A 25294-nucleotide genomic window follows, 5' to 3' on the forward strand; every position below is an offset into this window, starting at 1 on the left:
CCAAACACACCTCATTATGACTTAGCAGAATCTGAAAACTTAATTATGTTCTTGACACCTGATAATATTATGTTATATTTGGTCTTGTGTGGTCTTATTGTTTTTGAATGGCAGAATTCAGTTCTGCATCAGAAGCACCTTTTCCAAGCTTCTTTAGTTTCAAAAACAGTTTGGAACCAACAAGTTTTCCAAACTGAGATTTTGATAAGATTCAAAAGAAGTTGTTCAAGCTTGTCAACAATTAGATTTTCCATACCGTATGTTACCGAGTTCTGAAATCTTTTTAAAAAATGGATAACAAGAAATCCTTACAGACTTTGAAAAGAAAAATGTGTAACAATAGAATGGTACAATATATAATGAACAGTGTGATAAAATTGGAATGTCTTTTAAAAAATAAATATTGCTGTATGAAGTTATTAGAAGAAATAAAGAAAATCTCTTTCTAACAAAATAACTAGAAAATAGATCAGAAACCATAGTTATGAGAAAAAGTATCCTCCAAAAACATTTTTTCTTGCCAATATTGAGCCATGCAACAGGATTTTTGTCTTGTGAACAATGCAAATATTGTGGACACGGTTTAGGAACAAGAGATAGACTGAAATTTTTTAGAATGTATAACAGTAAACTAGGGATATATTATAGTATGACAAGTAATGTAAAAGGAACACAACAAAGGACTTAAAATGGGAGAACATACTATATTATTAAATATCAAAATATGTTAATTTGAGTCTAGGCACATATCAGACTCAATGGAAGGCAAAATTCCAAGATTGCTTTGGAACAGATTTTCATTCACTGAAGGTCCAAAGATGTTTATAACAAGTTTAGTCTGAATTTGAGCCCTTTTCAAATTCCAGTTTCAATCTGTTGTTCAGGAGCTCTGGCACTGTGCTAATGGTGCAGGCTAAAAAAAGGAGTATTTTAATAGTTTATGGAAAAAGCTATATTAGAGAGGAGAATGGAGTGTGTTGGATTTAAACAAATAGGTTTTTCCTCAGATCATTGTATCTTTATAATCACACTGCCTTCAGCTATCTGAAAGAGAGAGAAAGATCTCTTTAGTTTTAACCCTTGCTCTGCCTCATTTTTTCAATTTGTAATCCTTGGCAATTTTGTGATGATAAATGGAAGTTGCCTAAGGTAGCTGACTGGTCCACTGTATTCTTTTAGGAAAGGGAGTATCTTTTAGACTTTTTTTTAATCCACCTATATTATTTTTATAAATAACTCAAGATGGGTAAATATAGCTAGTACTCCTTCCTCCTATTTCCCCAACAACAACAACCCTGTGAGATGAGTTGGGCTGAGAGAAAGCAACTGGCCCAAGGTCACACAACCAACATGTTTAAGGCAGTTGAAAAGCATCAAGTTAAGATCAAGCTTATTATCCCTCCCTCCTTTTTCCTTCCCCTCTTCTTTAAATACCTGCTTCTCTGAATTCAAATTCTATTTAGGATTGATTATTTATGCATATTTTTATAATGTCACATAGTTCTTCAAATTCCCATCTTTCCATAATGTCCAATTCCAAAGTTACAGTTAATTATACATTTCTTATTTCAGAGTTCTGGTCCACCTTAAATTTATCTACTTCAGCTGCTGTGAGGAAGAGCTATGGGAGCCATCTTGGTTTTTGTTCTTCCCTAATGTCCAGTTCCAAAATTGAAGTTAGTTATACAGATCTTATTTTGAAGTTCTGGACCACCTTAAATTTAGCTAATTCAACTAATGTGAAAATGGAAGAGAAGCTAGAGCCATCTTGATCTTTTGCAGGAAAAGAAAAAGAAAAAAACTTCATATTTTCCCAGTTCTTGATTTTTTTTATTATTTTTCCCTTGCTAGCTTCCACCTCTCGTTGATTATAGTTGCTCAAAATATATTAATTGGAACAAACTTGCATACAGCCAAACTTGGGAATGTTTCCCATCTCCTGCTTTTCCAAGTTCTGATTTATGGCAGTTGGTTAATTAAAACTTCCGGCACAGGCAAGATTAGGTTATCAGTTATCAGTGAGAAAATGGTGCTTTTTTCTTGATTTTTCTCCCTTGTTGCATTTCATCTCTCATTAATTGAGTTGCTTAAGATATATTAGTTGGGAAAAATGTGGACGAAGTACATCACCTCAGAATGTTTGGTTTCTATTTCAAATCCAAAACCAAATTTAGAGTTTGTATTTGAGTGGGTTTGTCACTTCTCTGCTTTCTCCCTTTCTGTCCAAATTGTTTCAAGCATATTGCTTTTTTTGGGGGGGGTAGTGTTTCAACACTCCATTTTCCCTTTCTTTATTTCTTTTGCCAAAATCCAGATCTGTCTATTAATATTATTTGTACTCTCAAGATTCTTTGCCTTTCCCAAGTTTTGATTTATGACTGTGGGTTAAATGAATCTTCTTACTGGCCTTTCATCTCATCCTCACACTCCTGTTCAGTTGCTTTGGCTGGAAACCAGCTTCTTGTGCAGCCATGTTGCCATGCTGCCACCCCTGCTCCGATTCAGAGGGCAAATCTCTGACCTACAAGGGACCTGTTGCCTCCCCCTGGATATGATAAGATGCTGTCCCTTCTTTGCCCCCCCTCCAAAACTATATGTATGTATGTATGTATGTATGTATGTATGTATGTATGTATGTATGTATAGATGATAGATAGATAGATAGATAGATAGATAGATAGATAGATAGATAGATAGATAGATGATAGATAGATAGATAGATAGATAGATAGATAGATAGATAGAGGAAGAACAGGAAACAGATTCAGATTTGCAAGATTCTCTTCTTATAGCTGTTCTAATAACAGTTTTGGGAACACATAGTGTCTGTTTCTTAGTTTGATCTATCTAATAGGGCTGACAGAAGGTGCTGCTTCAAGGTTGAAGCCCCACCTCCTTTGTATATATGTGCAACATTACTACACTTACAAAAAAGTCAGGGTTTTGGGGACTTCTGAGAAAGCAATGCCAGACTGAAGACAGCAAATCTGAAGACCAAGGCAGAAAGAGAAGGCAGTGAATGAATCAGTTCTCCAAACTCTTCTCCATATTAAGAAAAGGATCTGGATTAGTGCTCTATTCAGATGTTCCCTATAAGACCATAAAACTGCAGTCCCCAGCAGGTTTTAAAGCTCTGTTAGCTGCAGAGGTGGTATTCAGCCTGTTCTGACTGGTTCTCATGAAATAGCAGAAATTTTGAATAGTTCAGAGAACCGGCAAATACCACATCCGACTGGCCCTGCCCCTGACCTATTCACTGCCTCGCAGCCTCTGAGTCCCAGCTAATGGTCAGTATATTGCTGCCTGCCAGCCTCGCAGTTGATCACTGGGTCTTCTTTTGTTGCCCTGCACAGGAGCATGGAGCTGGAAAGCAGGTTAGTGGGGTAGGGAGGGAATAGGGATTTTGCAGTATCCTTCCCCAGGAGTGGGGAGGGAATGGGGATTTTGTAGTATACTTTCCCTGCTATGCCCACCAAGCCATGCCCACAGAACTGGTAGTAAAAAAAATTGAATCCCACCACCAGCTGGGAAAGTCAGTTTTGTCCAAGCCACATGGTTCAAAGCCTTCAAGGGGACATTGAGTTTGCCTACTTCCTTTTACTTAAAGAAGTAATCACTTTTATTAGAAATGGTTTGTAAATTGCTTTTTAAATACTAAAATCTTCAGGAGGATAGTTTTATTAGACTAGGTATCTTAATCACAGGATTGTGAGATGCTGCAATGGTCATAAGTCCAAAAACTGGCATTGTCATAATTTTGAACAATAGCTAAACAGTGCAGTTGCTTTCAAAAGCTACCTGTACGTACTAAGCTACCAGTATAAGGATAATCTTAGGAACTTTTATTTATGTTTGGGTGCATTTGTTTGGGTGAATCAGCTCCTTAATCCAACCAAGATGTTGCTGAATTCTCTAATGGTAGACATCTGTAATATACTTTGTTAGTTTCTAAACATTTATTTGCAACCATAGATTTTAGCAAACTACATATAAAATTATAGCAATGATATCAGTTCATGCATTTCCCTCTAGTTCAATTTAGTTCTTTTTTATTTTGTAGGAGCAATGAGATAAAATATTCTGAAAATAGTCTCATAAAGTCATCAACTATCTGACATTGTTAAGATTAGTGCCATGATAATATTCTTTTAACAATTGATTATATTCAGTAATGAAACAGCTAATGCATCATACACTTAGCTTTTCAATCCATTTCCTTAAAATCCACTTCATTTCATGGATAATTGTTTTCCAGTTTTGGAAACCTTCACAGAAACTAAGTATGATGCAAAACCGCTTCCCAAATTGTGCACCTGGAGTTACAAAAGTAACTAATACCTATTGAAACTTTACTATGAACATTGCACATCAATGAGACATGTAGTCATAAATTTGTTTTTTGCTTCTGATGCCTCTGAGCCAACTTGGGCATGTCAATGAGATTTTGACAGCATTTTTTGGAAGCAGTTTGCGATTGTTTTCTTCCCAGGGCTGAGACTGAATGATTAGTCCAAGTCACTCAGCTGACTTTGTAATTTGGCAAGACTGGAATTTACAGTCTCCCAGTTTCTAGCCTGGTACCTTTAACCATTAAACCAAATTGTCTCACTCTCAAGATGTTAGTCATCATTAAAGCATTCTCTAAAAGAGAATGAAACACTATCAAATTATTCAGTAGTTAAATTGTAGGTTGTGATTATTACTAATTAGTTTTTTCTTGTAGTCTAATAGAATTAGCTCCAAGCTAACTAAAATTAAGTATAGCTAAGACCTAGTTTTCATTAGATATTGCATCACTAATAGTGTATTTTTAAGTAGCAATTTATTGTATTTCTGTTCGTTACACTGAAGACAAAACATCCATGATTAGACGCTATTATTTAAGTTGTAAGACAGGGTTTAACATAATAGAATATTTTTACATACCTCTCTCTGCATATAGTACTATGCAAGGAACTAGAGTAATAGTCAATACACCATGGTATGCAGATGTTAGAAATTTATCTCAATAAGAACTTGGTCACTACTTACTTCAAACTGTTTTTCTAACTTAACTTATTTCAGTGCTGTAAGCCACCCAGGAAATGATGGTTATAAAAAAAATGTACACCTCCTGGCATTAATAAAATTAAGTCTAACTACCATAGCTTTAATTGGGTACACCCTGAGTTCTACAAAATGGAATTCAGAGGTGTTTAACTTCAGCTGGATTGAAGCCAAACTGTCTAGAGATTTACAATTCCTACTAAAAGTTGACTGACTGATGAATCTTGTCAAGCTGGTTCTTCAACTGTAGTTGTAAGTAGTGAATATTTATTTAAGGATGCCCTCATCTTTTTACAACTGCATGAGAAAGCATGCTTCTTTGTTTCCTGCAACAATGTATTCACCTACAAGAGAAAACAAGTCAAACAGCCTCTTTTTCCCAGCCTTAACAGCTTATGATTTTCCAAGATAGACTGTATTTTTGGAGGAGCAAAACACAAGAAAAGCATCTCCTACAATACCTGCCTAAGCTTCTCACTGTTGAAGCTAACCCAAAACAAAAAGATTGATCAAAATGCTTTTAGATATTTTATTAAATAGAAAAGACGAAGTGCCCCAGAAATTGATTTTTCAAGTCACTCAGTGCTTTTTTGTGTAGTTAAGCAAAATTGCAAGATATACATGTTTTGTATCTGATTCAACAACAAAGGCTCTCATGAAATTTTTTAACATGATTAATTCCATTGTAAAAGGGGGGTGGGAGAATCAAACCAAAATCACTTATTAACAAAAATTATAATTATGGAATACCATATGTAGAAAAAAACCCTGATTATTTCAGGTAATCAAAATATGCATGCATAGCAATTTATAAGTAGCTGGTGGTGGAAAGAGCTTGTTTCAGATGAACAATGAGATTCATATAAAATCAGAAAATTATAAACTGGGATTAATATTGTCCAATGTAGGTACAGAGCTACAGGGAACAGCACAATTGATGGTGATTTTTAAAAAAAAGATTACATAAAAATTCCTAGTATGAGAAATAAAGTGGCAAAAAGGAGAGAAAGTGGCCTTTTGTTTTTTGAACTTTCTTCTTTTTAAATATAGTTTTAGATGAACAATACAAGCATGATACATGAAGGAGGACAGAATGCCTTGTCGGTAAAGATGCTAAAATGTTAATTGAGGGAATGATGATAACATGTCTAATGTTGGCATACCTACTATCCCAAAATTGGAAATAACATTTTTGCATCACTTTTTACTTTTGTGGAAAACCCTGATTTTCCAAACCATGAAACACTAACATTTGAAGAAACGATGATATGTTAGAGAAAGGGGCATCTGCATTCTGAGCTGCAAACTAATACTGGCTGGTTATCATTAACTTTTTGAAAAACAAAATTCTACATTTTGTTTGAAACTGCCTATCAAGTTCAATTTATGCAGAATGAATATTTTTTAAACCTGCACACTATCCACTGATTGCCTTCATTACAATATTACCACCACTCTTAAATTAACCATAATTTTTATAATGTTTCCCATCCTGCTAAACTCGGTTATGATTCTGCCATTAAAACTAATCAAGCAAGTTAATTAGAACTGAAATGTAGACATTGAATATAATTTAGCCACGATTGAGTTGAGTCTAATCCAATTTCATGAGAAAGAATGGTTCAATAGAAGTGTAAAGGTGTGGGTTTTCAACATTTCTACACATGTTTAAAACTCTGGATAACAGTATGTTAAACTGAAAATGTTGGTAGCTTTTGAAACTTAATGTATAATTTTGTGATATGGTTAGCATTATAGCAATTAAATGTGCAGGCACTATTATTCATATTATGAGGATTACTCAAACTTTATTCATCCATAACAGAAAGTTGGGATTGCTTGTGAATTCTGATTCACTGTTAATTAATTGGGTGCCAGTATATGCAGTATGCTTAGAATTTTTGGTTTGTCCTGCTTGAGTGAATTGGTCAAAATCCAGTTTCTTCATTTGGTTAAAAAAATAGATTCTTCAGAGTCAAACCTAGTTGAATAGTTGGATTATATTCATTTATTTTGGAAATTATCTGTTGTGACTTGCATTCAGGAACCAGAGCAAGTGCTAATTTATGATTTTGGCTAGTAAAGAAGATAACATATCAAGTACTTGACATCAAATATGGCATTCTGAACAAGCATTCCTCTTGTCCCACTCAGATTAGGCAGCAAAAGAAAAATAGGCTGACTGTACAAACGAGAACTTAATTAACTGGAAAATAATTGATGAGGAACTAAGTCCTTAGTATGTTTAGTGTGGCCATCTGTCTCAGAATGAATATACAATACATCCTGAATCTCAAACTTGAAACTATGTTGCATTAAATATTGAATATTTTATTTTATGTGAGACTTAAACAGAGAGCCCAAGAAGAGCTTCAATAACAGCATGCACGTTTCATTTACAGCAAGCCAACTTTCTTCTGGATCTCTGAGTACTTAAAAAAAAAGAGACGTAGGTACTTTCAGCACTTCATCAAATAAATGTGATTCTAAAAGCAGCCACATCATATTTAATGAATATAGGGCTGTGTTTACTTCAAAAATTATTTGGAAGAATTATTACAAATCAGATGTAAGTGTTAGCTTAGAAGTTCTGCATTATTCATTGAAGTTTCCCCAATAGCGTGAAAAAATTTGATGCTCTTCTATAAGTCACGTTAAAAACACACTGCTTTAATTATGTGATTTGTTATAGCACCATTTTTTCAGGCTCACTCAAAACCTGAAAAGGAGACTGCTTTAATGAATAGCAGAGAGGCACTCGTGCAAAAGCTGCTGTATTTCTTCTGAATAATCTTTGAAGCCTGCACAGCTCACATAGCAGGATGGGAAGGGTGACTCTTTAATTGGTATGTAGCATTACAAAAAAAAAATCATGATTATCTCATTCAAATGTTTTCATATCCGTATTGTGCTCTTTTGTAGTTGCATTATCTGAAAAAAAAGTCACATTTATATTGTTTCCCTGTAGCTCTTCTTGCATTCCATCACCAAAAAAAGAACTACAAACATTCAAAAAATGGAAATTCCCACAAACAGCTACATTTTATTTTTGATATATATTGAAACTTTTCTCCTAATTTTATCTCTACTATAATTAAGAGATTATGATCAACTGGAAACTAATCCTACACAATCACCATTTCTTCAATAACTGCTAGATCTGTGTTTCTCAATCTCAGCAATTTTGAAGATTGTGGAGTTTAACTCCCAGAATCCCCCCAGACGGCGTACTGGCTGGGAGAATTCTGGGATTGAACGCCACATATCTTAAAGTTGTTGAAAAACACTGCATTAGACTACCTTACCACACTATGTACAAAGTTAATGTTTATTAGGATACTGAAGCTATCAATAAAGTTGCCCAAGATTGCTCCAACATTTTCATCATTTGGAAATGAAGTGGAAAGTAAAAAGCTAATTCAAAAATAAGGTGACTAAGCAATTGTTTAATGTTGTAGGAGCCTTAGGTTTACCCAACACTCTTCTTTCAATATAACCATAAAGATATAAATATACAGTTTTTTTAAAAAATACTTTTTCCTGGAATGAGACAAATTGTGGTAAATATAAATCATGTTTGCATAACAGAAGACAAGATCAAACTGTAATGCCTGATCTGATTTATGCCTGGTCCAAATAGTTATGGAAGGAATGCTTCAAATCACTTCTCTGTGATAGAACAAATGGAGGAGGGAAGAGAGTACATGAATCCAAATTGCATTATTTTATTTATTCATTTTATTTGCTAGCTTGCTTAATTATTGACATTTGTATTCAGTTATGCTCAAAAGTCTTTGAATGGTTATCATCAGATAATAAAAACATAACTGACAATAATAGCAATAGCCTTGTTGTTCCATCTATTTTTTTAAAAAAAGGAAGTGAATGCCGGAAACTACAGACTGGAAAAATCTAGAAAAATACAGGTTAGCAAATACTTAGCAAGGAACAAGGTGATTATTAGAAGCCGCCTTTGATTCACTGAAAATAACTTGTCACATGATTCATATAATTGTTCTTTTTTTAAAAAAAGTGATTTAGATCCATCAACCAAGGGAATGTTGTGGTTGTAGTGTACTTGTACTTTTGTAAGGCTTTGCATAACTGCACCATGGCATCCTTTTTACTAAAAAAGGGGAAATGTGGGTTATATAGTCCCACTACCAAATGGATTCAAGGCAGAGGTGGGTTGCTCCCGGTTCAGCTGAACCGGTAGTGGTGGTGGCAGGAGGCTCTGCCCATCCACCCGGATGCTTCTGCGCATGTGCAGAAGTGTCATGCATGTGCAAGAGCGCACATGCATGCACGAGCAAACCAGTAATAAAACCAGTACAAACCCACCATTGATTCAAGGTTATTGGCAAAATCATGTGTAATATGTGGTCTTTAAGGGATTTATGTCTAAACAAAAGAAGATACGCAGGCGGGTATGAGATATGAGTCGAATTCTGTTCGGGCTCAGGTGCTCTTCAACATTTTTATAAATGATTCAGAAGTGTGGATAAAAGGGATGTTCATAAAATTTGCAGATAACACAAAACTGGGTTGGGGGAAATTGCTAACAGGTCATGGTCAAGGGTCAAAAGAATCTTGATATACTTAAACAATGGCCCTAAATAACAAAATGCCATTTAGTTGCAAGAAATATAAGATTCTTCAGTTAAAAAGGATAAAACCAGATTCATACGTACAAAATAGGTGGCACGTGGCCTGAAAGATCTGGTATCCTGACAGACCAGATATAAATTAGCAGTTTGTTACAGTTGCCAAAAGAACCAATGAGATCTTGGTTCAACAGAGGTATAAAGTCAAGATTATGGAACATTATAATTCTGCCCTATAATTTCCAGATCATACCTGGAGTACAACATTTAATTCTGGTTACCATAATACAAGGAGATCGAAAGAATGGAGAAAATATATTATGCAGTTTGGATGCTAAATTTTACAAAGAACATTTGAAAGAATTGGGTAGGTTTGGCCTGAAGAAGAGAAGACTGTGGGGAGAGATTATAGCAGTCTTTGCTGTTTTAAAATTTTTATTTGTTTTATTATATAAAATAGAAATTAAAAAATAGAAATAGGAAATTAAGAGAAGGAAAAGGAGTGGGAAAGGTGGGTATGAGATACGGGGGGGGGGGGGAGAGAATAAAAAAGGCGACTTCCTATATGCTCTTAATCCCCAATAGCTTTCTTAAAGAGACAAGTCTTAGCTGATCTGCAGTTGGAGAACTATGGATTTCCATAGGCAGTGGGGAAGTTAGAAAACGTCTGCTTCCATACCCTTCCCTCTCTAGCCTGCCAAGAAGAGTCAATCCAGAGCTTCCCTCACAAGCTGTTCAGACAAGGTGAATACATCAATTAGAATAAAACTACTTCCAGTTGTAATGCTTTCTATACATATATCAAATTACCACCAGTGTGTATATAGATACTCCTTGATTTACAACTGATCGTTTAGTAACTGACCCCCAATTAGGGATTTAAAACTTAGTTCTGAAGTTCTAATATTGTCACCCCTCCCTAGCCCCATGACTGCATTTTTGGGTGGTTGACATCTGACCCACGTTTAGGGCTATTTGCAGTATTCCATGGTCATTTGACAACATTTTTGCAAGAAACCGGCATTTATTTCCATTTCCAGCAAAAACTGCAACACTGAGAACTTTTCAACTGCCGCAAAAACATCACGAAAATGGGTCCAGTCACCTGCTTGACTACCGTCACACCTTAGGATTGTAATCACTAGGCTTAATTACAGTTGTAAGTCAATAATTATCAGTATTAACAATATACAGTACATAATCCATATGTATTTGTTCAATTTCTTCTGTAGAAATCATGTTACTCATGCTATCACAATGTTTAGAAACAACTCATGCATGCAGTTTTAATCTTAGAAGATAATACATTGATTTGGGATATATGATATATAGTCTTAGAAGATAATATATTGTCTCAATGGGAAATATATTTAAATAAACATACGTTGGAAGTGAAAACGGGTAGAAGGCAAAGCAAGGAGAAGTGTGTTTATTTTCAACTGCTGTGATAATTTTTGCAAAATGAAAGGTTTTGATCTTCAGCATGTCATCTCATGTGTCTTCATTACTGCTGTGAAGACTGCTAGGCAAGGAAAGTTTAAACCGAAGAGGAGATTCCCTTACATCAGTGCCACAAAGCGTTGCACAACAGAAATGCCTCTTGATGTGTCATTTCCTTCTTGGCCCCCAACCAAATTTCAAACTGAGGGAAGGAAAGAAAGGGATCTAAGGCCTGTGTGTGATTCCACAAGCCAATACTTCTCATCTGCCTTTCTGAAGAAATGTAGTGAGAAAGGCACATCTTTAAGTTATTGTGCATCCAAAAATGACTTAAGAAATTTTAATACTTAGAAATCCTCTGGAAAAGCTGCCACTACAACTTCGCTATCCTCCTTGCCCACAGCTCTGAAAGCAATAAACCAAGGCATGTAACGGTCCCGACTACACCCAGCAAAACATGTTCTCCCATTGAGATCTGGAATTTTAAAAAATCCCCAATAACTGGAGCTCTCCGTGCCATTTTTGCAGAATGGCTGTGCAACATTTTGTTTCAATTTTTTTTTGCAAGCTAATTAATGTAAATGTCTGAATCAAATGGAATAGTAATTCCACATCCTATAAAGCCACTCGCAGTTAAGTAAAAGCCCTTTCCTCTGGCTATGAGAATTCTGCATGTTGCTATCCCCAAGAGTTTGGGGCCTGGGAAAAGAAAGGTAGTAGGGGCAAGTGACCTGTGCATGATGTTGTCATTTTACACACTTCCTTTTGGCATAATTGTGGTTTGCTACAGACACCACTGGTGACCACAATACTGATTTCAAGAAAATCAAGCAGAATGGAAGCAGACATAGCTTTCTCTAATTATGCTCTTATAAACATGATTCTTGCCTATTCAAATATTCTCTGATTCTTAAGTGTCTATATTGGAATACTGCCCATTTGGGAATGAAAGAACCCATGTTTCAAGCTGAGATCTATTCTGCAACATGGGTGAGTTTGTCGTTAATTCTAAATCTTTTTCAGACCTGCTCCTAGTTTGCAGCAAATATATGAAGATGGGAAATGGAATGAATTTGTTTCTACTCCCAGTATTGGACAATCTGCTGAATTTCTCCCCCAAGACTTTAGAATGACAAAGTGAACCTTTAATTTCATCTATGCTATCATTAAAAAAGTGTCATCTACAGTAAACATATGGTGTGCATATATCATAAATCAGGAACAAGGTGTATGTTCTTTGCAGTGAATGCTTGAGTTCAAGCTTAAACCCAAACATTTGTTATAGACAAAATGGAGATAGAACTCCGTTCACTTTTAGATTGCCTAATGCGGGTACAATAATTCAGTAATGTATCCTGTATAATAATCCTATAAAATACTTCTACATATAGGAAGACTTAAAAGATTTAAAGATGGCAGTTTATAGTCAAATTTATACTATATTTTAGTTAACAAATGCTGTGTTATTAGCAGAACTAAAAATAGAGAAAGAAACACATATGGGCTGTTCATTTTCTTCCCAAAAGTTTATTCAAAGCTAATATATTTGAATTTTTGAATCAAAGCTGACTTTCTTAAAGATATCTCAAAATGAATTGGAAAAACCCAATAAAAAGAACAGGATTCAATGCTTCACATCAAAGTATTGAACTGACTTATTTTCCAGATCAATTTAAAATGATGACACATATCAAACTTAATATCTGAATCATACAAGGTGCTTCATTCAAATATTTGTCAATATCTGTAAGATAATAGCTTTTTGAAGTTGCAACTTCATTTGGAGCATTTGCTGAGCCTTATGTATAATATGATTCAGAAATCAGACAAGTTAAAGGCTGTAAAATTAAATGGATGCAGAATATAATATTTGATTTGCAACAGTTGAAAATGAATTGTAAGATGAACATTATATTTACTTTGAATATGCTATTTAAAACAGGTATAAGATATTTTGCTGGTGGTATTTTACTTCATTGATTGCTAAATGGACAGTTTGTAACAGAACAGAATAACAGAGGTGGAAGGGACCTTGGAAGTCTTCTAGTCCAATCCCCTGCTTAGGCAGGAAACCCTACACCACTTCAGACAAATGGCTATTCAATATCTTCTTAACAACTTCCAGTTTTCTAAATTTTCCAAAATTGAACTTTGGATGGAATAGAATTTTCAGATAAGATCATTTTATCATGCTTGATTCAATGTTGTTAAAGCTCAACAGTTATGGAAAATATTTATAATATAATGAAATGCATTTTAAAAGCTGGATTTCCTTTCCAACCTATTCTTATTACTTTTATTAAATATTGCTAAACTTTACACAGCACAAAACATACTGAATTAGCTTGGTGCATGCTAACTGTACAAAGATAATTGAAGTTTCCTATTAGAAAGTGAGTACAGTTCCTTCTGCAGAAGAATATATAACAAAGCTCTAGGATTATTCCTCAATGTCCAAAATTGTATTTTAACAGTAAATCTGATGTCGAATTTAATTCAATTTGGAAATCCTTCATTTTTCAGTTATAATTCTATTAATAAATGGATTTGTGTCACATAAGAAATGTGGGTTTCTTATGGTAATTGCTGTAATAAATACTTTGGGATGTATGAAATTCTATTATGCGAATGAATTCCCTCTTTAGTCACTTTGTGTTTTATTTTTCCTTTTCTTTGCCTCTTTCCTTTTTACTTCCTTCATTTGTGTCATTTATCTTTAAAATGCTCAATAAAAAAAAATACCACCCTCATCAGTTTATGGATGGATTTAATGGTTTGAGATCAAAACTAGAGATCTGACCATCAAGAGACATAATTGATTGTTTTCAAAACTTCACTACAGAATAACTCATATGGATTTTATCACATATTTGAAAGAATCAATATCTTCTTTACTGAATATTAAGTCTTATTTAGTACTGAGTTTAACAATAATATTTTTTAATTTCTTAGACTGCTTAGTAGCAAAATATAGTAATATGTGGTTTCTGTAGCTCCTCTGCTATACCCGGCAATAGTAGGCTGGGGACATGAAGAAACAGGGCATAATTTATGCTGCGAGATCGTATAGAGAAGTTTGATTTTTCCTTACGAAAAGTAGTTACAGTATAGCTTTTCAATGCTGCATGACTTTAAAATACTTTAAAATAGCAGGTAATCCATGGTGGTTTTTAATAATATTATTACATACTACATTATATTGCATCACAATATTAATAATTGTTTCATTGTGTGTGTGTGTGTGTGTATGTGTACCTACATATAATATGTACCCCGTTTCCCTGAAAATAAGATCTCCCAGATAATAAGCCCAATCAGGCTTTTGACCGCATGCACTAAAATAAGCCCTCCCCCCAAAATAAGCCCTTCCCAAAAATATTGCAACACAACAGCAGCCATGAGGTGATCACACTTGCTACCTCCTGCACCTCAAAAATAATAAGACCTCCCCGAAAATAAGGCCAAGGGCTTATTTCGAGGGTCAAAAGAAAATAAGATCCTGTCTTATTTTCGGGGAAACACGGTATGTATGTATGTATGTATGTATGTATGTATGTATGTATGTATGTATGTGTATATATATGGAACAATAAAAGAGCATGTTGAATTCAGCAGAGCTAAAAAAATGGGAAGGGCCAGGTAGTTGTACAACTCTGAACAGAAAACAGAATGCACATTTGAGTGTCTCACAGCATTCCCTTTTCTTTTTTTCTTTTTGCAGTATCCTTTGCCAGTGTAAATTTTCCTTTGTCCATTAAAATGTAGTTGGAAAATCTCCAAATACTGAACTAACTTTTGGGATTACATTTAAAAATATTAGCTTTCATTCAATATTTCAAGTGAAAAATATCAGTCCATCTCATCATCTCAAATACTAAGCCATAATTTGGATTGGCTCCATGCTGGATAGGCCCATGGCAACAACCCTAAATGGACATGGTGAATAGAATTATTAGTAAATATCAATACAGGGAGTCCCCATTTACTGACTATAATTGGGACCCACAATTTCATTGTTAAGTAATGTGGACATTAAATGAAATGCTGTGTAGCCATGCTAGACTTAAAACATCAATTCCATTGTAGTCTTGAAGAGCAATGTTACTCAATCACAACTTGTTATTTCTTGCCAGCTTCCCCAATGACTTTGCTTATCAGAAGCCAGCTGTAAAAGTTGCAAACGGTGATCATGTAACTCTAGGACACTGAAAAGGTCATAAATGTGCCCAAATTGTGATCACATGACTGCAGAGACAGAGCTGCAAGTTTGAGGAGCTGTTGTGAACTTACTTTTTCAGTACTGTCATAACTTTAGTTAGCAAATAAGGCACTCAGTAAGTGGCAACTACCTAGAAGCCCACCATTTCAATCAATTTTTGCCCATAAGCGATAAAATTACATGTAAAATAAAGCAGGGACCCAGATTAGTATAGTGGTTAAGGTACTTGGCTAGAAAATATGAGTTCTAATCCCACCTTGGGCGCAAAGTTAGATAGGTGATCTTGAGCCAGTCCTTCTCTCTCAGCCCTAAGAAGGAAGCAAGGGTAAACCACTTCTGTAAATCTGCCAAGCAAATTGTGGGGGCTTGCTTAGATAGTCACCAGAAGTCAATAATAACTTGAAAGCAAATAACTTGATAACAAAAACAAAGGAGTAAGTGAATATAGTCCTCAAAGCCAGCTACATATTAGGGCAGTCACAAAGCCTTCAAAAAAAGAATTCTAGAATGTGCACTAGCATACATTAAACTCTCCTTTTTCAAATATGAAGGCAGCCACCTCATTTGCCAGAAGTGAATGACTGCTTAGGAAGTTTCTCTCAGCTGCCTTCAAGAAGTAAAAAAGCAGGGCTAAGGAGCTGTGCATATATACACTTATGAATATGCACGGGAGCATTCACACAAGCCTTGTGCATTAACTGTTTGAAAATAGATGGTGGATATGTTATCCTGAGCACCTATTTCAAAGGCGTTCCACAGGCCTACTAAACAAGTGATCACTGATCAGTTTATTGAACTGTACATGGGAAAGGCCAGAAAAGGAGAGAAGAATAAAATGAGTGTGTGATTAGCAGGAACTTTGGAAGGGGGGATTACTTTGCTTAATTGTGGACAGTTGGAAAGAGACAAGGAAGTAGGCATACATATTATTTCTGCTGCTATTCTATTATTAATTTTTTCTGTCCCTCCAAAATTCATTCTACTGTACTCTTTTTCATTCATTCTACATTCTACAGGTACCTGGGCTCAATAGTAGTAACTACGAGGGATCACAGTTCTAGGCTGCATTAACAGAAGGATTGAAACAACAGCACGTGAGGTATTAGGTAAAGGTTCCCCTTGCACCTGTGTGTTAGTCGTTCCCGGCTCTAGGGGGCGGTGCTCATCTCCATTTCAAAGCCGAAGAGACAGCGCTGTCCAAAGATGTCTCCATGGTCATGTGGCTGGCATGACTAAACACCGAAGGCGCATGGAACACTGTTACCTTCCCACCAAAGTGGTCTCTATTTTTCTACTTACATTTGTACATGTTTTCGAACTGCTAGGTTGGCAGAAGCTGGGACAAGTAACAGGAGCTCACTCCGTTATGCAGCACTAGGGATTCGAACTGCCGAACTTTCTGATCAACAAGTTCAGTGTCTTAGCCACTGACCCACCACCTCCCGACGTGAATACCACTTAATATGTTTTATCTTCCAGTCCCCTAATCATCTTTGTTGCTCTTCTCTGCAGTTTTTCTAGAATCTCAACATCTTTTTTACATTGTGGCGATCAAAACTGGATGCAGTATTCCAAGCATGGCCTTACTATGGCATTATAACGTGAAGTGCTAATGCTTTGGTAAGGCCACGCTTGGAATACTGCATCCAGTTTTGGTCGCAACAATGTAAAAAAAGATGTTGAAACTCTAGAAAAACTGCAAAGAAGAGCAACAAATATGATTAGGGGACTGGAAGGTGAAACATATAAAAAATCCAGGAACTGGATATGTCTAGTTTAATGAAAAGAAGGACTAGGGGAGACATGATAGCAGTGTTCCAATATCTCAGGGGTTGCCACAAAGAAGAGAGAGTCAAACTATTCTCCAAGGCACCTGAGGGTAGAACAAGAAGCAATGGGTGGAAACTAATCAAGGAGAGAAGCAACTTAGAACTGAGGAGAAATTTCCTGACAGTTAGAGCAATTAATCAGTGACATATCTTGCCTCCAGAAGTTGTGGGTGCTCCAACAACTGGAGGTTTTTAAGAAGAGATTGGACAACTATTTATCTGAAATGATATGGGGTTCCTGCCTGAGCAGGGGAGTTGAACCAGAAGACCTCCAAGGTCCCTTTCAAGTCTGTTATTCTCTTATTCACGAAATCCAGAAATGTACTATTGTCTGAGGTGAAAACCCACTATCTAAATATTGCCTTAAACATGCAGAAAAATGTCTTCTCCACTCTTTTCTGGGACACTCGTCTTTTCCACAGAAAATCAGAGGAAGCAAAGAAAATCCCTGGAATGCAACTGCTGAACATAAAGCTACAAAGCAATCAATAAAGCAGACCATAAATGTGTAGAAGATACAGAAGTCATCTTTACTTCCAAATTACTTATACAGAAGTAGAAAATGAAATTTGCTCATATAAATAACTGTTAACCAAAGGACAGGAGTTTTCAATTCTGTCTTTTAGCTTTCTAAGCTTGCATAATAGCATTTTGCATATTATACAGACAGCTGAGTTTTATAGCCCATATACAAAGTTGCAATAGTAGTTATCTGAAATAGATATCCACTGAGTTCACTCACTACATGTTAGGTGTACACATGTACCATTTTAGATGCATATATTAATATCAATGTTATACAGAAAATGTCCCAGGTATCCCACATTAACAGCCATACAACACAGAAAATAAAGGAGCATGCAGTTGTGTGAAATGATTATTTTAGAGAATGTAAAAATTCAGGGAAAATTTTCCAAGATAAACAACTGCAATTTCAAGTAATGCATACCTCTAAACCTGAAACTAATCTGTGAACATTCAGAGCTGCTGCTCCCATTTACCAGTAAAAATCACAGAACATTTGTTTTCTTCCCTGTACTTGCCAAGAGAAGGTCAAAGTTTCTTTCTTATAAACAAGTCTTACAAATTCATGATGTTCAGCATGATGTCATGTCTTAAAATGATAAGCTGGCAGCCCAAGGAACTGACATTCTGTAAAGATGTGCACAACTTTATGTTTATGCTACTTAGAATGAAGGTTCTAATAAGTCATCGTCTGTATTTCTTTAAAGAGGAGTTTTATAACTGTGATGAATCACAACGGCAAAAGATCAAAGTTTAAAAACATCAATGATGCCATGGGGTATTTTTTAATCTTGTAATGAATGATGATCATGTGCTCTTATGAAGTTGGTCCAACTGCCAATGCCAGATGTGTATATTAAGAAGTTGTTTGTGATGTGACAAGCCCTGGCTCAGCTGCCAGGGAAAGAGAGCAAGAATGAGGAATAGGATAACATGCTTCAGACATCCGAGTAAAATAAATGCAGGTCCTGGCAGAGATCGGGACTGTTGATACATGTGTGTTATCTGAATTCCCAGTTAAAAGAGGCTTGATAATTAGCCTCATTCACCTAGTTTTGTTTTGTTGGTGCCAGTTGAACTAATTTATTGCTATGATTAATTACCAATTTACTATGCAAATTAGTCTTGGAATTCTCAGGAGGAAATGAAATTTTAGCATATTTCTCCAGAAAGTATTTAGATGGGAAAGTTAAAACATTCCATGGAGGTATGAAATGATTCTTGTCCAAGTTGAATCATGTTTTAAAATTGTTTCTGTAATTTCTTTTCTTTTCTTTAAACTATCATTTGTTGACACAGTGTACTGGGTTTCCTTATATATTATTGTTATCCCAGATGGAGAGTTAAACAGTAGTTTATTCAAGCTGAATCAACCCAAACAATTCTTGAGACATTTCATTAAAAAGGAAGTTTAAAAGAAAACTAAAAATTCAGCTAGATTATTCAGGCCATACCAGACTGAATGAAAAATGAAAGAAAGAATGAGAACAAGAAATGCTGATTAGAAAAAAGGAATCCAAAACATAATAATAATCTGTTTTTACTGCAATTGAATTCTCATATTTAATTCACTGCATTTGTTCTACAGTAGTTATTGGCCAAGCTCACACTTACAGAATATCCACATTTTCCCAGCTCTCTAACCCAGATCTTTATTAAAAAGTGAAATTAGATATTTTAAGAAGCTGGGTAAAATATGGAGATCCCCTTGTCATCCATACCATGTCTCTAGCTCAATCATGGGAGGGAAGGATCTAGAAGTTCCTATTAATAAATCTTATTTTAGATAAATTAGATAGGCTAAAGGTCTGTTGTAGTCATTATTTTTTCCTCTTTTGGTCCAAACAAAATAACAAGTAGATCAATCAGCGCCTTATTAAATATAAAGTTGTATTTTGGGTGCTTTTTTCATATTTTAAAACATATATCCAGCTGTTTTGAGAATAAGCCAGCTCTTTACCATTGTGAAACTTAGGGAACTTGATTCGCCATCCAAAGTACATCTTTCAAGAAATAAATTTTATAGATCAAAATGTAGCCTTTTGTAGGTGGAAAGATGCTTTATGCCAGGAGTTCCAAGATCATTATAATTTTTTTCTTCAGATGGAAGGATGTACTATAACATTCCTAGCGATATTTTACACGTGGAGGTCTTTTTGTTGAAATATTTCCTCCATGCTGGGCTACCACATGTTGCTCTGATGGCCAAATTAACTTTTCCCCAAATTCAGAAATTGCCTTGCCTGTTTAGAAACTTCCCGTTTCAAAGGTATATTGGAATAACCATGCAGACTTCCAAATGGGAAGAAATAAATTAATTCCAGATGTCAAAAATTGTTAGTGTTCCACAAGGGACAACATTCTTTCAGAGTCAATAAAATGCTAGCAGTTGCATGTGAGAGAAGAGCCTTTTTCAATAGCAGTAAATTTAGTAGAGATTAATGAAGTAAACAGGAAAGCCTTGTGCTATATGGTGAAAACAGACTTTACGTGGGCTAGCAAACTTTATATTTACTGAGAAAATAAGAGTTTCCAATAGTTCTCTATTGTTAATCAGAAAAAAAGGATAACAATAAGGAGAAGTAGCAACTGGATTGCTCTTCTGTAATACTTCAGAAAAATAGAACTGATCTTACCATCATTTATTCATCAAAGGCATGCAAATGACCAAAATGATCCTTTTAGAAGAATTCACATTTTTATAAATGTGGTTATTCTTCAAATAATAGTTAATCTCTAACTTAAATACAAGCGTGCTTCATCAAACAACTTCAGATTTTAATTAGCACCGAAAAGAAGGATTTAAGATTGTCTTATCAAGATATTTGCCTTATAAATGGCACTGATTATTAATTGAATTTTTCCAAAGACAAAGGCAGACAGATAAACCAGGATGGATTAACCAGGTCTGACTGTGCACATCAAAAAGCACAATGTACAACAATGACTGGAACATGACCAAACCACTGTCATTGAAAAGCTCATTGTCTGGCAAGTACATTTTTATTCCGCATATGATATACAACAGAAGCAGAAACATGCTACCTGCTTGACCATACAGTACAATAAACAATTCAAAAGGGAAAGAAGTAGTGCACTAAGTAGCTATAAGAAGCTTCCAAGGTCAGTAAAGTATTGTTAAGATTAGCATGCACCTAACTTGTGAGCAAGTCACTTTTAAGGCCTCATATTCTACTGTTTTTCCTGGAACTCCATCCAAAGGAAAGACAGGAACAATCACTCTCTGTGTCCTGCTCTCTTCCATACAGCCAGTTTCCACCCTACCAAACAGGCTGCTAGCTACAATATTGAGTCATGCATGGGATCTAGCTGTTATAAATACCACAACAATTTAATCAAGCGTTTTCCCTTTGTATTATTTTGCTTGGTTGAACATTTTTAAAAAATCAAATGATCTTAATAATAACTGTTTTTGATCTTATGTGGATCTCATAGATCTTTCCAGAACTTTGGACTTGGAAAGAATTAGTATACATAACTTCCCCCGTTCACCCATTCTCATTCTAGGATAATAGCTTGTGGTCTGTTCTCTTGTTTACTGAAAGAAAAATGTAGGTGTGAAATAGGCCAAAATATTGGGTTCAGAAACCTTGCCAGATGAGGACTGTGACTGAGCAACTCTATGGGTTTATTTTAACCATTAGTTGATCAATATACTTTCAATTTCTGTACATTAAGGAACTAGCCATATTTCCTTTAGCATTGTGCCCTATAAACCAGGTGGACTGAAAAAGGGTTTCAAAGGTGGTAAATACTGCAATAAGGAATGAAATCATCCCCTCTGTGTTAATAATGGAAATAGTGAAACCATTTCTGACAAAAGATTGAATTTAGATTTGTTGGATTTTGAACTCCATAGAGTTGGTCAAGTAGCTAATCATGTAGATCCATTTCAGCTTGGCTATGTGAACCTGCCTTGATGGAGAACTAATTTTTTGGCTTCCATAAATTCCTTAATGACTTTTTGTGTCATAGCAATCATGATATCCATCTTACAGTCTCCAGATGCTAAAGCATTTCCAATCCTAGATGTTTAGCTGGAGGGGAGAAGATGGTGGTTCTGAAATTTACACCATGGTTGCTGGGCATGGAAAGTCCATTTTGCCTCCTGTGTTATCAATGTATGTGAAATCACAAAAGGGGGCTTATTTGGAGATTTATGTTAGCGTATCACCAATTTGCAGATACTAGGAAATTTCTATTTCTTCCACATTTCTATTTCGTCTTTCCGCACTCAAGTTTCCCCTGTTCTCATATGCTTCATGGAGTATGGACAAGAAACAGGTTTTCACAGAGAGAGTCTCTCCCCAGAAACATAATTGGCCCAATTGACTGGTTCAAAAGTATCATAGTGGATTATTTCAATTTCAATCAATTGTTCGTCATCAGTTACAGACTGATATTTACAATTGGTCCCAACTGTTCTTATCTTTAACAAACTTGTTAAAGCTGCTTTGTTTGAACATGTTTTTGGCTTTTTGTTATTCTTAGGTGCCTTGTTAATATTTCGTTATTCTTAGGTGCCTTGTTAATATTAAATGTTTAATCTTACTGTAGCCTGCTCATAATCTGACAGGATTGGGGTGAGATATGTACACTGGAAATAAGTAACAATTACCTTACCCCAGAGGGCACACTGGCTTCCCAGAAATGACCATAGAAAGTTCAAGAGTTAGAGCAAGAATTTGTTTTGATTGATCATGGCACTATAAGAAAACCATATCATTTTTTTACTTAGAAACTACACACAAATGAGATTTCATTGTGGGAATATTTTGTAGCTCACTTTTGAAGAAAGGAGGTACCAAACCTGGCACATAATGAGTGAAGGGATGGGACAAGGAAGAGATATTGAGCCTAATATTTTGTATAAAGTATAAATCAAACCTAAAACCAAATAGCCAATATATGGAGAAAATATAAATTATATTTTAAGTTCTTGGGATTTTTGTAATACATTGGGTACGATCTACTACAGGTGCTTTGTAATTATTTTGGCAGTGAACACAAATTCTGTGCTGAGAAAAATCTCATTTTTCATAGTGGTAAGATTAGGGTGAAAATATGCTTTAAAAAGAAGACAAAAATTCCTAGGTAACAAATTAGGATATTATTTTTTTCCTGGTACAACTGAATACTACTTCCTTACAAAAACTTGAGCATGCTCAAACAGATCTTGAAAATTGGCACTTTCAACTATACAGGTAATCAAAGATATATTAACACTTGGATCTTATATGGAAACAAACACCCACTTAGCAGTTTGAGACAATGTGAATACAATATTATGAACATTTAACCTGAACTTTCAGATACGAGATACAAAATGCAATTTCTATATCTTACTGAACTCAATGGAAAACTGGAGATCAGGTTTCAACTTCTAGATTGTTTAGGATGACTTACAAAAATTGCCAAGAAAAAAATTACTTGTAATAATTTGTATTATTAACTATATTGTGATGAAAGGCCCAGATGATTTTGACAAATTATATTCACAGTGGAGAAATCTCCTAGAAAGGTAATCTAGTAGAGAAAAAGTAGTCTGAACTCCACGAGTACCACTTCATTCAAGTATCAAACTGTGAGGAAAGGAATCCATGTAATTTTGATTTCAGAAGACTAAAAGGCAAAATAACCCACAACTTTAAGCTAAAATTCATGAGACACCAAAGAAAAATGGTAATTAAAAATGAAAAATTTCATTCCTGGATTGCTTACTTACACTCACTCACAGATTGCATACTACAGCAATCTCAAAGCTCAAGAAACAAGGCTGGATTTGTGAGGTGAAGAAACTAAACACTGAAAACAAACTATAACTATTTATTTCACATTATCTATACTGTATCCTAGATCAGAAATAGAGAACATAGTACTTACTCCGTGGTTCCCTTGGTCCATCTACTGTCACTTTTATAGCTCTGTGATATGTAGCAACTTGAGGAGGATTTGTAAGGACAGTTATTGTTAGAGTAAAACTTTTCCCTGTTAAAAAAAAAGGAAGAAAAAATAGAAATTACTATAGAAATGTTTGCATGAAATCTAAAAACTATAAAATATAAATTTTATATTTGGAATGGAGCAAAGAAATATGTATCTGCCCCCCTCATTAATTGTGAAATTCAGCCGAGTATCACAAATTTTTAAAAAATGAATTTTTATATCAGATCATGAGGTAGTGGCAATAATTAGAAGCAATATCTTCTTCAAGAAAAAGGACATTTTTGCTTGAAGAGCAAACCGCTTGTAAGTAATACTTTCAGAACATGCTCAGATCACCATTTTTAATGCTGCAATGTATAGCTACCATCTAGATGAATCAGTCATAGAAACTAAATTGAAGATATCATCTAAGGTGTGAACAGAACTTAATTTTTTCAAAGGCCCTGTCCACTATGGCAGGTAGGATGGAACATGATTCAACCTGTAGAACTAGGAATGCTGAAAAAGTCACCTAAGAGTAGAATTCTTTCTATAGGTTAAGTGCATGTGTTTGTAGAGTATTGTGACTCACATCACAGGGCCTCAAAGAAAGATAAGCAAGGAACACAGAAGGAAATACATTAGATATCTAGATTGATCTTCTTGTAGAAGAACACAATATGTATGTTTCCTTGACCTTTTAGAAAAAAGCTGGGATCGTATTGCCGTGTATAAATCATAAGAGCCATGGTGGCACAGTGGTTAGAACACAATACTGCAGGCTACTTCTGCTGACTGCAGGCTGTCAACAGTTTGGCAATTCAAATCTCACCAGGCTCAAGGTTGACTCAGCCTTCCATCCTTCCAAGGTGGGTAAAATGAGGACCTAGATTGTTGAGGGCAATATGTTGGCTCTGTAAATTGCTTAGAGACGGCTGTAAAGCACTGTGAAGCGGTATATAAGTCTAATTGCTATTGCTATAAATAAATACAAAAATAAATAAATATGATACAAACTAATTATAACACCTAAGGGCCCTGTAATCCTTATAGCTAAATCAATGGAAGAGCAAAAACCACAGCAGACCAGTACTTTCCTAAGGCCACTAAAATAATGAATAACTGCTCAGTTCTCCAGAGCTCTGCATCAAGGAAAAAAGAAAGCTTCCTTGATGTTAAAAGATCCATATCAATTAGAGTCTTAACTTTAAAAAGTAACTATAGACTTAACTGAATTCAGTTCCATTTTGTTTCAGTCAGAAAAAAAGAGAGAATATTAGTATCTTTTAAAAATATAAAAGAATTAAAAGGGCCAGGTTCTAAAATATCCAGCAGTAAATTATACCTAATTAATATTCATCATTTTCAATTCCAAAATTCAGTCCCAAATAATACCTACTTGGATATGCTGCATACAAAAAAAAATTAACAGGCCAGTTTCATTGAGGCAACATTAGGGAAGATTACAAGTAAAATGTATAGAACTATATATTGTATATTAGGAACAAATTTCACATGCAAGTAATCTGTTATTTTAACTATAGAATTCAATAGACTAAGTAAATACATGGTGTCAATTACATTCACACTTATCTGCACACACTTACAGGAACAAAGTAATAAAGTGGATACTCAAAGTGAAGAAAAGTGATAAAGACTTCCCCTAGCAAAGTAAGACCCAGGGT

At 35.1% G+C, this 25294-nt stretch overlaps 1 protein-coding gene across 4 annotated transcripts in view; it reads right to left on the minus strand.

Annotated features, from left to right (window-relative positions):
• Positions 1 to 25294, minus strand: part of RUNX2 (RUNX family transcription factor 2) — a 241195-nt gene that overhangs the window by 120930 nt on the left and 94971 nt on the right. For all 4 annotated transcript variants that reach the window (XR_014174649.1, XM_081944430.1, XM_081944429.1 and 1 more), the window contains exon 5: positions 23568 to 23672. Coding sequence is in view for 3 of the 4 variants with exons in the window: in XM_081944430.1 (XP_081800556.1) it covers positions 23568 to 23672 (105 nt within the window). In the remaining variant the exon portion in view is untranslated. The remainder of the gene's footprint in view (positions 1 to 23567; positions 23673 to 25294) is intronic.

The sequence above is a fragment of the Natrix helvetica genome (genome assembly GCF_964273705.1).
Source record: "Natrix helvetica genome assembly, chromosome: 2".
Lineage (NCBI taxonomy): Eukaryota > Metazoa > Chordata > Lepidosauria > Squamata > Natricidae > Natrix > Natrix helvetica.